Source organism: Anser cygnoides, chromosome 1 (assembly GCF_040182565.1).
Source record: "Anser cygnoides isolate HZ-2024a breed goose chromosome 1, Taihu_goose_T2T_genome, whole genome shotgun sequence".
Classification (NCBI taxonomy): Eukaryota; Metazoa; Chordata; class Aves; order Anseriformes; family Anatidae; genus Anser; species Anser cygnoides.
The window spans coordinates 44,694,836-44,707,741 of NC_089873.1; the positions used below are offsets into that span (position 1 = coordinate 44,694,836).

General features: G+C 43.4%; 1 protein-coding gene across 2 annotated transcripts in view; it reads left to right on the forward strand.

Moving 5' to 3' along the window:
• Window positions 1-1,035: 1,035 nt before the first annotated feature.
• Window positions 1,036-12,906, forward strand: part of PLBD1 (phospholipase B domain containing 1) — a 37,376-nt gene continuing 25,505 nt past the window's right edge. The window contains exons 1-2 of one of the 2 annotated variants that reach the window (XM_048078885.2): window positions 1,036-1,341; window positions 8,667-8,886. In XM_048078885.2, the coding sequence (XP_047934842.2) occupies window positions 1,263-1,341; window positions 8,667-8,886 (299 nt within the window). In that variant the 5' untranslated portion in view covers window positions 1,036-1,262. The remainder of the gene's footprint in view (window positions 1,342-8,666; window positions 8,887-12,906) is intronic. The other variant, XM_066993860.1, reaches the window with a different exon arrangement.

The following is a 12,906-nucleotide window of genomic DNA, read 5'->3' on the forward strand; positions in this document are numbered from 1 at the left end:
TAAGCAGTGAAACATTATATCAAAAAATCTTGCCTGAGATGTAATTTTGCTCTCCAAGTGGAAAGGATTTTGGCTGCCTCAACACCTGCTCATTTGAACTTACCTCACAAATCAATCTGTGAGTCCCTGGACTGGGAGCAGTTGGAAGTGAATTTTTCTAAATACACATCAAGAGCTTGTAGCTTCGGTCAGACTTCCCCCTCGTCTCCATCTCATTTTTCTCATACATCCATACACACCTCTTGTTTTAGCATTGTATATTTGTGCTTTTTATCCTAGTTCACACGTGCTGCCAGTTTCCAGCAATGTTTACCCCTTGTACACAGAGAACCTTTTAAAAAAATATTTTCTTTTTCCTGCTGTAATCCTATCCAAGGAATTCAGTTTTATCCTTGTCTCTTACTGAAAAGTGACCCTGAACAGTGATGGGTATAGAATGGTTCCCGGAGCCGGTGGCGTTGTACTGCCCTCATCCAGGGCTTGAGGCCAAGAGTTGCTATTTGGCCCAAACTGCTGGGCATGTGACCTCTCTAATGTGAGGCTATTACAGGCCACCAGTATCAGATTTTAACTATCTTAAACAATTACCAAAATACAAAGTCCTAACAGTGGCTGTTTTACAACAGTGGTAGAATAACAGTGGGGAAGTTTCCAGAAACAATCTGAACCAGCGGGGCAGCGAAGGACCACATGGGAAGTGAGCAGTCCATGGCTGTAAACCCCACGGAAAGGATTCGGATCCTTCCTCTAGTCAGAAACACGCAGCGGTTTGGCCCAAGAAGGCCAAAAGTTGCTTCTCTTCTTCGTAAAGTGTGTGGTTTGACAGACACCACCTCACTCCCGGGGCTTCATCGGAGCAAACCCCGGTGGTTAACCCGCCGGGGCAAGCCCGGTGCCCCTCGAGGCCGGGCCTCGGCCCTCACCGACCCTAACCTCCGGGGCCTGAAACACAGCCAGGGGGGCTGGGCGGGGGGCAGGCGGCCGACCCGGCCCCAACGGTCCCCGCAGCCCCCGGGCCGCCGCGGCGAGACCTCGGCCGTGAAGCGCGGTGCCAGGCGCGACCCCACGGCACAGCCCGGAGCCGCAAGGGGCGACCGGCCCGGGGTCAGCCCTCGTCCCGGCAGGGCCTCCCCCAGCCCGGGGCGCCGGGGCGGGCGCCGGAGGAGGCGGGGGCAGCGGCGGGACCTGCCCTGGGCGAGGGAACTTCTTAAAGTCCCGCCGCCGCCTCCCGCTGCCCAAAGGAGACGCGGGGCGGTGGCGGCATGGCCCGGCTCGGCGGCGGCGTCTGCTGCTGCTGCTGGGGGCTCGTCCTCCTGTGGGCGGCGGCGGGGGGCCGAGCAGGTGAGACGGGGCGGGCGGGGAGACAGCGGGGCTGCTCCGGGCCCTGGAGGTGCCAGGCGGCCGGGGGGGGGGCTGTCCCTGTAGCGGAGCCCGGCCCGGGGCTGTGCCGTGACTCCGGAGCGGGCAGCGCGGCGAGAAACAGGGGGAGCCGCCGGGCTCCGCGCCCCGCCTCGGGCTCCTCCCGGGCTGGTTTTGGGGGAAAGGGACCCCCGCATACACACTCTGTGACCCCCTAGTAAAAGGTGCGAGGCGGCTGGGGGGGATTCCCCCCGGCCTGCGGGCCGGGGAGGGGGCTGCAGGCGATGGGCAGGGGCTGCTGGAGCACGGCCAGCCTCTGCCGGCCGGGGCAGGCGTGCCGGCGGCACCTCCTAGGTGTCAGGCTTCCTCACGTGGGCTTCCAAAACCTCGTCCCGGAATGGGCGAGGGAAAATAAAGTGAGCTCGACGGATGGGAGAGAGCCTCTGGCTCGCAGCCGTGCTCCGTGGCGGTGCGGGATGCACGCACGGGAGCCGCTTGGGATGTGGTTGGTGCTGGCTGGGGCTGCCGGCAGTTTGTTTTGTCAGTTTCAGAACTCGTACCTGCGCATGAGCTGGTGTTTTCCGACCAGAGAGACTTGTGCTACCACTACAGTAATTAATTTGCCAGTGTCTGGTTAAGTTTTAAAAATCTGACATTGTTTTCTGTGGTAGAAACACCACTTCCATGCTATTTTTATGCTCACCGTTTTTTAAAATCATATTTACATAATATATATATTAAGCCAAAGTTATAAGGCTGCAATTAAACTTCTTAATCTAATGACTGAAACTTTCACAACAATTCTGAGCTTCCTTGGAATGCCATAGCCTTTCTGTCTCCTGATCTTCGAGCTTTATTCTTGTAACTCCTATCACTCCAGAGCCAAATTTGGGTGCAGACAGAGTTTGGCAAATGGCATAATGGCATGTGTTGCTGATCTTCACAGTTTTCCACAGAATCTTGGCTTCTTGCTTAAAAATTGAGTTTCTGCCTGGGTTTTGAGAAACGCTCCGGCTGTGGACACATGCTGTGGTATGTAGCTGTGCTAGAAAAGAAGTGGCAGGGATATATGAAGATAGTGGTTTTTTTTTCTAATTTCAAAGCACATGTAATGGGTTACCCAGCACCTGAAAGGATGGGGCAAGGAATTGTTAAAGGAGGGAAATTAAGAAATGCCGAACAAGTGTGGAATATATGAAAGCGAAGCTGCCTCTGGGAGATCAGTAAAGGTTGGTGACAGCAGCGTTCAGAGCACAGTGCCCAACGGAGAATTCCGGATACCACTGGTATTGATTGCAAGAGTAGGGTTGTTGGGGAGGCAAATCTCAGCAGTGGCATATCTCACACTTCTGCTTTTAATGAATTCTGCAGCTCTTAAGGGCTGGATTCACTGCTTGTCTTCTACGAAATTCCTAGTTAATAATTGCCACAGAACAAGGGAAAATTAGGTAGCAGTTTGTTAAACATGTCCAAAGTATTACAAGCACCTCATTTTGTGGGCAATCCTATCTCATCTTGGAGACCTGCTTTTCAAACCTTACTTGAATTGGCAAAAACTTTCATTACTGCTTTAGCAGGACTGAAGGAAGGGTCAACCATGAAGCATGCAAAGGAATTAAAAGGAAACGTAAGATATGAAGTAGTTTCAGCTAATACCTGACCGATTCCTCACATCATTAAGATACAGGTAGAAGACTATGAAGTAGCAAATAGAAATGCCTTTAGGCTATTCAATAGAATAAATTTGGCCTTCAGCATTGAACTATCAATCTCTGATTTCCCCTCCCACCTTCATTCTTTGTTCTTTAGTATTTTGAACTCCTTGAAGAGATTCTTCATTATACAATTTGGAAACTGTTTATGGGGAATATTCTCTGGTAAAAATTGCTTCAGGGACTAAGAGATCAGTGAAGCTACTTGTGAAAGTATTGTTTTTGTTTCCTCTGTGCATGATGTGCGCTGGAGACCTACAGTTCTTTTGGCAAGCTTTCTGTATCAGCTGGGTTTTATCATTAAGTATCCTTGTGAACATGAAAGTCATACAAGATTTGAACTCCTAAATCATCTCAGTTCACTTACTTGAATATTGCTTCTCTCTCTCATGTAAGTACAAATCAGGGGATTAGGCTTCAAATAATAACAGGCCTGTTGGAGGCAAATTGAAAAATTACTTAAACTTGAAAAGAATGAGGAAATAGGATGAATTAAGGCTAGTAGAATAGAAAACGCAAATAGCTTTGTATTCAAGCAGAACAAGAAAGCATTTACTTATTTAATTGAAAATTACTGGGTTTCACGTTAAGTTCCTGTGTGGTTTAAGCTAATCTCTGAAGAAGTCCTGAAGTACTTAACATTCATTTTGTAATGAATTCCAGTCATAACTGTGGTGTGAAATTGCACCTGTACTTCAGAGGTATACAACCTTTCTAAACAGAAGGATGGTTCTGAAATTTTGGTGGGAAAACAGGACAAATTCTCTCAAATTACAAAACTGAACAGAAATATCAGATCAGGTGTTTCTTGTTATTGGCTGACCTGAAACATTTACATGAACATCTAACGGAACAGTAGCTGTAGGACAGGCTGTGCTGAAAATGGGAGATGTGCTACTTTGCGCTAGTGTTACTGTGTTCCTGGGTTGTGCAAAACTTCTCAGTGAAACAGAAGAAGGATCGCTTCCTTAGTTAGTGGAAAGTGTATAGGTTGGAACTAATAAGTACATCTTAATACCTCTACAAAAAGGCTTCGCTTTTCAAAAGCCAGAGATAAAAATAAACATGTAAAATGGAAATAGAAATTAGAAGCTGAGGAATCCAGTGATTTTCCTATTATTAGGTGACACTTGCACTTGTTCACTCCAACTTAATTTAGCTTGTTAAATGCAGCCTCAAATACATGAAATGATTGACAATGTCCCCAGTGTTTCCTTCATTGTTTGTGAATGGACCTACTGCTCCAAGTAAGGAAAGAGATGAATATTAATTCTGATACCCAAACCTTGTGGCTGTTTTATTTTCAGGGAAAAGGGAGTTCTGTTAATTTCTCTAATTACAAAGTCAAATAGGCTGTCTAGATGTATGATATGTTTTAAAAACAACTTACAGTTGGCAAAACCATAAGGAAAAGTATCTGTTGCATATTTTCAAAAGGATGTTATAGGTGTTCTTAAGGCATGTCAGATTTATTTTTGTAGTTTTAATTTATTTTAATACATATAAGTGACAGTTATCAAATAATGCGTTTGGGCCATCTTGCTGCATTTTTCTTTTTTGTCTGCCCATTTTGTGCTTTCACTGAAAGTCAATACTACTCTTTCATGTCCTCTTCACAGCATCTTCCACCTTGTTTCATCTTGTCTCTGTCCTCTCACTCAGTGATTGTTTTCTCAGCGTTCTGTCAAGTGTGTATGTATTTCCATTCTGCATCTGCCACCAAAAGATAAGCACTGCTTTTAACGTAAACTTGGCAATGCCTGTATTGAGCCAAAAAGGTAGAGAAAGGATTTGTTTCTCAGTTTGAAATGCCAAGGATACCACCACTTCCTAACCACACCTGAAACTTCATTTTCCCATTATTCAGGGTATAATCTTTGCAAAATACCTCTCACGTATTGAAGAAATTCCAGCACTCTGCCAACTGTAGTCCTATTTCTGGATCCCTGTTTGGCAAAAATACAGAATCGTAGAATGGTTTGGGTTGAAAGGGACTTCGAAGATCATCCTGTTCCAACCCCCACAGTTTCAGGAAAGGCTTTTCCCGTTTCCTGCTGCCTGCGGGAAGGAGAAGGAACACTTATGTATTTACAGGCTTATTTTGTCATTGCTCTTCATCACTTCTATCCCGTGTCTGGCTGTGCTGGAGCTGTGCATTGCCAATGCTAAGCAGTTCTGGCTTGCTGGTTGCACTGAGGGAAAGAGTGACTCCACTGACCTACCCTGTCCGCAGGGACTTTGAGTCATTCATTGCACTAAATAGTGTCTGCCTCTGCTTTTTACTCAGGTTAACCCTTCTGAGCAATACAGGTATGGAATTACCCTAAATTACCACAGTAATTTCTGCTCTTCAGAGTCCTGAGAGCAGGAAATAGGTTGAAACTTGTCAGTGTTCTCTGCTGCACACTGGGAAGTCTAAATCTTACAGAAATCATCGTTCTATCATGGATTCATGGAGACATTGCATTTGGTTCATATGTAAGGTCTTACCAATACAGTTGCTGGGATAAGAAATGTTAGGGTCTCTGCATCACCTTTCAAAAATAAATATAAAATGCCAGCATTATTCTAGATAAAGGTTCATGTTGTTGTGAGACATACGGGATTTTTTTGGAAACATGCAGTTGGTTCTTAGATTTCTATATTCTGCTACGTATTTCATTTCTGGATGGCTTTCTTGCTAAAGGTAGTTCTGCTAGTTTAGATGAACACAGATTAAAATTGTGACAGACTGGGTGATAGGAAATGCTTCAGTTACATGGTAGTGGAAGTTGGTTTTAAGTGTACAGAGATTTATAAGCTTGCAATTTTAACTGCATCTGTAGCAATATAAAAACTTATATAACCATATAGTAATTGTTACAACTTATATAAATATATATTAATTTAAATAGATGTAAGCAACTTCATATATAGGTATTTTGACATGTTAGACCAGGCCTGTTAGATTGTCAGAAACTGACACAAAAATGAATGAGGTGAAATATCATGAGTAGCTGCCAAAAAAAAAAAAAATCTGTAGTAGAAGATGGTGTCTTCCAGCATTGTTTTTGTGCCTGCCACATCTACAGCACATACCTCATTGCTGTTCCTCTAAAGACCTCTGCCTTTGTTGCAAATCATCATGTATTTTCATGCTGTCACTTCTCTCACATCTTCTTCCAGTCCTGATTTTCTGCAGTTTAAATTCTTTGTGTAGAGAATTTAGGGTCAGGGCAAACTCCAAGGGTAATTTTGAAGTTTGTTCTGCCTTCTGAAAACAGCTCTGAATCTTCATGCTGTGGCAGAGAATAAAACAAAGAAACACAGCCTGCCATGTTACAGTACGTCTGTTCAGGGTACATCTGTCTCTGTTCAGTCTGTGTTGCACTGGCATCAGTATTTTTTATTTTTTTTTTTTAAAGAAAGCAACAGCTATTTTGCTTTAGGCAGAAGGTTTCTTTGGCAGGCCTACCTAGTCTGTGGGCACTAATAAAAACACCTAGCTGCCCTGATTCCTCTTAACTGCTTGCATACTTCCCCACTTACGGAGAGCATCTTTCTCTTCCCCTGTTTTGTCCTTGTTCTTTTTACCTGTTCCTCAGGTGTCTGTACTGAGCACAACTTGTCTTTTCTCTACTATGCAGCGGGCTGCTTTGCTTGGAGTCAGCTTTGCCCTTTACTGCTGGACAGGCTCTTTGTGCTCTGTGCTGTGACCTCGTGCACCACTTGTTCACAGGACCTTCCTTACTTTCCCTGTCCTCTGTGCTCTTGTGAGTTTTAGCTTTGTAAGACGGCCTTTGTCTGTTTCCAGTGATAAACCACACCAGCTTGCTCTTCTTTTTGTGGATTTTTCAGGGTGAGCAATTCCCATGTTTACACTTAAACTAAATCGGGGATTACCTCATGTATTACTAAAAGATAGTTAAGAAGACAACAGAAAAGTGAGGTTATAGCAGCTTGAAGAGGTTTCCAAGGTCTGTCATGTCTCCGTCCTTTAAATAGACTCAGTACCTGGCAGATAATAAAACATGTTTTTAAACACTGTGTTCCAAGTCCCTGAGATGACTTCATCTCTAAATAGACTCATGTAAGAACTCTTCTTTATAGAAGGGGGTGAGAGAGAGAAGAGAAGCCTGGAGAAGAGAAGGCCCCGGGGAGATCTTACAGTGGCCTTCTACTACCTAAAAGCGGCCTACAGGAAAGCTGGGGAGGGACTTGACTCAGGGAGTGCAGTGATAGGACAAGGCTGGGAATGGTTTTAAACTAAAGGAGAGTAGGTTTAGGTTAGATGTAAGGAAGAAATTTTTCACTATGAGGGTGGTGAGGCCCTGGCACAGGTTGCCCAGAGAAGCTGTGGATGCCCCATCCCTGGAGGTGCTCAAGGCCAGGCTGGATGGGGCTTTGGGCAGCCTGATCTGGTGGGAGGTGTCCCTGCCCTTGGCAGGGGGTTGGAACTGGGTGATCTGTTAGGTCCCTTCCAACCCAAAGCATTCTGTGATTCTATGATTAGAGGTTTCTCTGAAAGCTGTTTACCTTGCTCTTAATTCTTCAGTTCACTGGGATTAAAACCCAAATAATTAAGAGTGTTTGCTAAACAGCAGCCCAGGTAGAACTCTGGAGCAGTCTAATGCCCTTCTTTTCTGTTCCTTTACCACTTGAGATTGATTCTATTCCAGTTGGGCGATCGGTATTGTGTGCCTGAGAAAGGGTTGCATACCTGTGGTGCTTTGCTCTTTCAGTCTGTGATGCACTGAGTTCTAGTGCTCCTGTTGGGTAATACTATCTCCAGGATCAGCTGCCCAGAAAGTTTTAAAAAAAAAAAAAACAAACCAGCAACTTGTCTTTTGAATCTTTAGGTAGAAAATTAAGTTAACAGTAGCTATAATCATTAGCAATTGATCAGGCATGCCATCTTTTAAAATTGCTTTCAGTGAGATTCATATAGGGTTTCTTCTGGGCCAGGTAAGGAAATACTTTTTTGAATTTTATGTCAAGACTCAGCTATGGTGGAGCTTTAGACTGAAAGAGTTGTAGATAATTTCCAAAAGAGTAACATGAGAATATTTAACTGTAAACTTTTTTTGGTAAAACTCTAGTTGGTTCTCATACCATTTCTCAGTATATTAACATTAGTATTTCTTTCCATGGTGGAATCAAACCTGTTGGAAAGTTACCAAATTTAACTTTTTTAAATTGCCAAAATATTGTCATAGCATTTCACTATTGGAGAGGAAATATCTACTCATTCTTCCCTTGTTTTAATCTTGCTTTGCAGCAACTACTTTATTAGTTCCCAGTCTACAAAGACTGTGAGTGAGACTTCCAAAAAGGTGGTAGACCAACCCATTCCATTTTGTTGTATAAATCTGCATATGGCTGTTTAATAAATCTGCCTGGGATCTTCGAGGCCTGGGTTAGAGCTACCAGGCTTAAAGTAAAACCTTCCAAGCTTGTTGCAACTACTTCTCCGACCCCTGTAGTCCTCTGTAACAGTCATCAGTGTCTAAGTAAATAGAAGTTCCTATAATACTTGTTGCTTTTCAGGTTTATTGCAACACTAATTTCCCTTGTCTTTGTTTTTGTTTCCCTTGCCTTCTTTCTTCTTGGCCATAGAAATCCGTTACGCAACTGTGTACTGGAATAAAGCTCAAAAAACACTTCAGGTCAGGAATATACTGGACAGGAGCGGAGATGCCTATGGCTTCTACAACAACACTATACAGACAACAGGTTGGGGAGTTCTGGAGATCAGAGCAGGCTATGGCCATCAGACCTTAAGCAATGAAGATATCATGTATGCAGCTGGCTTTTTGGAAGGCTATCTCACAGCTCCGTAAGTACCTCAGGAAGCAACTCAATTTATGACACTTCCAGTGGATTTCTGTGAGTGTTTGTTTGTTTTTCATTTCCCTTCATTCCTATCCATTTAAACCATACACTTTTGTGGTTGTGTGCTGTTCTTTTAATTAGCAACAAGTATGAAATATAGCATCTTCTTTACAGTATCAAGATGTGGTTTCTGCTTTGTGTTGTCTTCTCATCCTGCAGGCTCTCTTCTCACCTTTGTGAGAACGATGAGTACTGCATCTATATTACTGGTTAAGTAATGTAATCACAGAATAGCATACGTATAATGATGTGAGTAAGCCTTGTGTTGTGAATAATAACAAAAGGGGTAGCAGAAAGAATAGTTATTTCCCCAGCCTGGAGGTAGGTGACTGACCAATAGATGAGAGAATTGAGAGCAGATCTCTCAGGGAGAGGCAAAGGCTGCAGGGCTTCCTTAAGGGGCTTTTTCAGCAAGCACTGTCAAGAAACTGCTGGGGGAATAGATGCTGAAGCTTCATAACATGGGGAGTTCGGTCTCTCTTGGACAAAGTTTAAAAAAAAAAAAAAGCTGATATTCTGATAGGCTGGGAGGTAGACTGGTATGTGTCTAGAAGGGCCACTGTACTCCTGAAAGCCCTGTGAAAAGAGAATGAGGGACTGAATCACTCCCACAATGCACATCTGTGAAAACTGACGGTGTTTTGTGCTTGTTATGAATCCAGACCAGCTTTTTCTGTTCTACGTTCTTTCCGTTACTAAGCAGGAAGACAGAATTGGTGGGATATAGCTGGTGGTATAACTAAGCACATGACGTGGTTTGTTGGAACATGCTCTACTTTTCCTCTATGAACTTTCTTTTACTAAGACTAAGTTCTGTTGTGTGCCTGGGGAACAGTTGAGAGATGCTTATGGTGGATGCTGTGACAGGAATTTGGCTTCACCATCCTTTCTTCCAGAACACTGAAATACCCATAGGCTGCATTGAACAGTCCAGCAAGGGAGAGTTTTCTGTCAAACAATTGGCAAGTATGGCTTCTGGACCAGATTATATTAATTTAATGAGTAGTAAGGCATGTTAAGATTTATGGATAGTTTACTGATTGTATCATATATTAGTGTGACTCTCTAGTAGACTTTACTGGAGAGGTAGCTAGGACTCAGGACAAGATTTTCACAGTATGACAGAGATGCAATACAGCATAATTTGTTGATTAAGAAAACACTTTGGAGGGGACTGGGAAGGGGAATCCTAGAGTTCTGAGTGCACAGCCTTTATACCAGGCAGGAAAGAGAATGAAGTACATGAGAGATCTGGATATATGTTGTTAGATTATTGGCATGAGAGGTTATTGCTATGGACTACTTAGTTTATGTAAACTACGTATGGATCTGGGGGAATGCTGGCATTAAATGAGAATATTGTTACAGAATGGCTGAGGTTGGAAGAGACCTCTGAAGATCATCTACTCCAACCCCCCTGCCGAGCAGGATCACCTAGAGCACATTGCACAGGATGGCATCCAGGCGGGTTTTGAGTATCTCCAGAGAAGGAGACTCCACAACCTCCCTGGGCAACCTGTGCCAGTGCTCTGTCACCCACACAGTAAAAAACTGCCCCCTCATATTCAGCCGGAATTTCCTGTGCTTCAGTTTGTACTCTTGTCCTGTTGGTGGGCATAACTGAAAAGAGACTGGCTCCATCCTCTCGACACCCTCTCCTCAGATATTTATATACATTAATTAGATCTCCCCTCAGTCTTCTGAGTTTTCTTACAAGTGGGTGTTACTTGAAAGATTTTTTTCAGTGTCATTGTGTGCGCTCATCTTTAAACTCATCATTAAACTTAAGTTTTGTCATAATACATAGACAGCTCAATCCATGCTAAGACTAATCAGATGACAAATTATATTTTAAACAACACACTTCTGGTCTACTAATGCCTCCATACTAGGTATGTAAGTCTTCCTTGCTGGCTTTTTAAACAATCTTAACTATATACCCATTCCTTTAAACATAGACTGTGTTTCACATTCAAGCTGCAAGGACATTATCTGATGTCTTAGTCTATGCCTAGGTTTAGGGGAGGGAACTTTCTTCACACCCTCCCCCCCCCCCCCCCCCCCCCCCCCCCCCCCAACCATTGCTACTGCAGGGCTATCAGCTCTGCCACTAAATGGCCCATCATAGAGAGTTAGACCAGAAATAATGACAATCAGAGGTCTTAAAGTCTTCAGAAAAGAGTTTGAGGGTTTCTGTCAAGGAAGAGGTTGGAGAAGTATGTTTTGAGACTTGGGCTTTTAAGTGAAGTGGGGAACTTAATTGAACTTGTTTTAAAGGAGTTGAAGTGTGAGGGTGGGTTAATATGCAAAACCAGAAGTAGCCAAAGCCTTTGTTTTCTGATGAGACCTTTTGAGAAAATCTACTGAGAAATTCTCTGACAATGCAAAGCCTGAAAATGCTTCCCATCTCTAAAAATGACTATCATATATTATGTGTACCATCTGTTTTTTTTTTTGGCTGTCTTTGCCCCATTGTACCATGGAAAATGCAGTGGAAATGTATTTCTCACAGAGGATGTAAATATAAGCATTTTCTGTCTTGTAAAGCTATTTTGGATAAAAGGACTTCTCTTTGAAGCTAAGAATATCTATTGAAAATGCTCCAGTTAAGGAACGGAAATGAATTAGTGATAGACTCCTCTGACCCTTGAGAAGGCAGAGGACCTATTACTTCAGCTTTTAGCTGTACAATCTTAGTGTTTGTATTCAGTAAACTGCAAGTCAATAAAGTTCTCTTATACAGTGGATTTGACATTTTTTTGAAGCACAGAGAAGTGAACTCACTAAGTTTGCACATGTTAAAAGATTACTCTCAGAAATCCATTTCTCTTTTATTCTGTCTGGAGGGTCACAGAATTCTAACTGACATGCAGGAAGATGTTTTTTCTTTGGGGTGTTTACACAAGTCTCCTGCAGCGAAACAGGTAACCAGCATCTCTCAGACTGTAACCCTGTAGCCATCAGACAGCCTGGCAGCTTGTATCCAGGGATGCTCTCTAGCACCGTCATGACTTCCCTTATGAGAAGGAGTCTCTGAACACTCTCTTTCTGCCTTTGCACACATCAATGCACACAGCAGCTGCATGCAGCTCAACCTTCCTTTTTAAGGACTCATCTGTCCTGGTAACAGCAAGGAAGAGTGTAACGACATGTCTGATGGTGTTCAAGGCTTTATTTGCATCAACAACCACTTAACCACCAGAGTGCTGAGGCTTATGTTGCTTGTCTGTATGAGCACTGCCACCATGAGTGGCTCTGGTACAGGTGTCCAAGGTGAATACACTAGGTATGTGTAGTAATTGAGGTGTTCTCCAGTACATTGTTACATTAACCTGGATAACTCCAAGGTCTCCAGCTGTCTCACATCCATTTGTGGCAATGCTGTTTGTGGCCATGACTCCATGAAGCTGAAATGACCCAAGGTATCTCTTTGTAGAAACCCTGAAGTCCTAGGAGTGCTCTGATCTCACGGGTTGCATTAATGGGAAGGACACATTCTTTCCTATGATCCCAGTTTGAAATGCAGGTTCCTGCAGAAGCTGTCAGGTGAGCAGCAGCTCCAGACTGACAGTGCCTGCAATTTGGAGACCTTCAGGAATTCTCAGCTAGCTCAGTTCTTTCATTGCACCTAGGGTGTGAATTAGGTTTCTAGACACAGCCAAGCCTTTGATGGTATGCATAAGAACGTCAAAATCTTTCTTAAAAGCTTATGTTTTGTCCTTTGTAGGAACCCAAGGAGATTGTAAGACAAATGGATTTAAAAAAAAAAATCAAAATGGGACATGCTGGGACTGTCTTATTTCAGATTGCTGGGGAAGAATGTATGCCTGCTATAGTTTTATAGGTTTGTGGTATAAAAAGCATTTGCTAAGCAAGTCAGATCAATCTACCAGTGATGATAGAAACAGGCATTTTCTAGAGCATGATTCATCTTTCTAGTGTAGGTACCTGATTCAGATAGCAG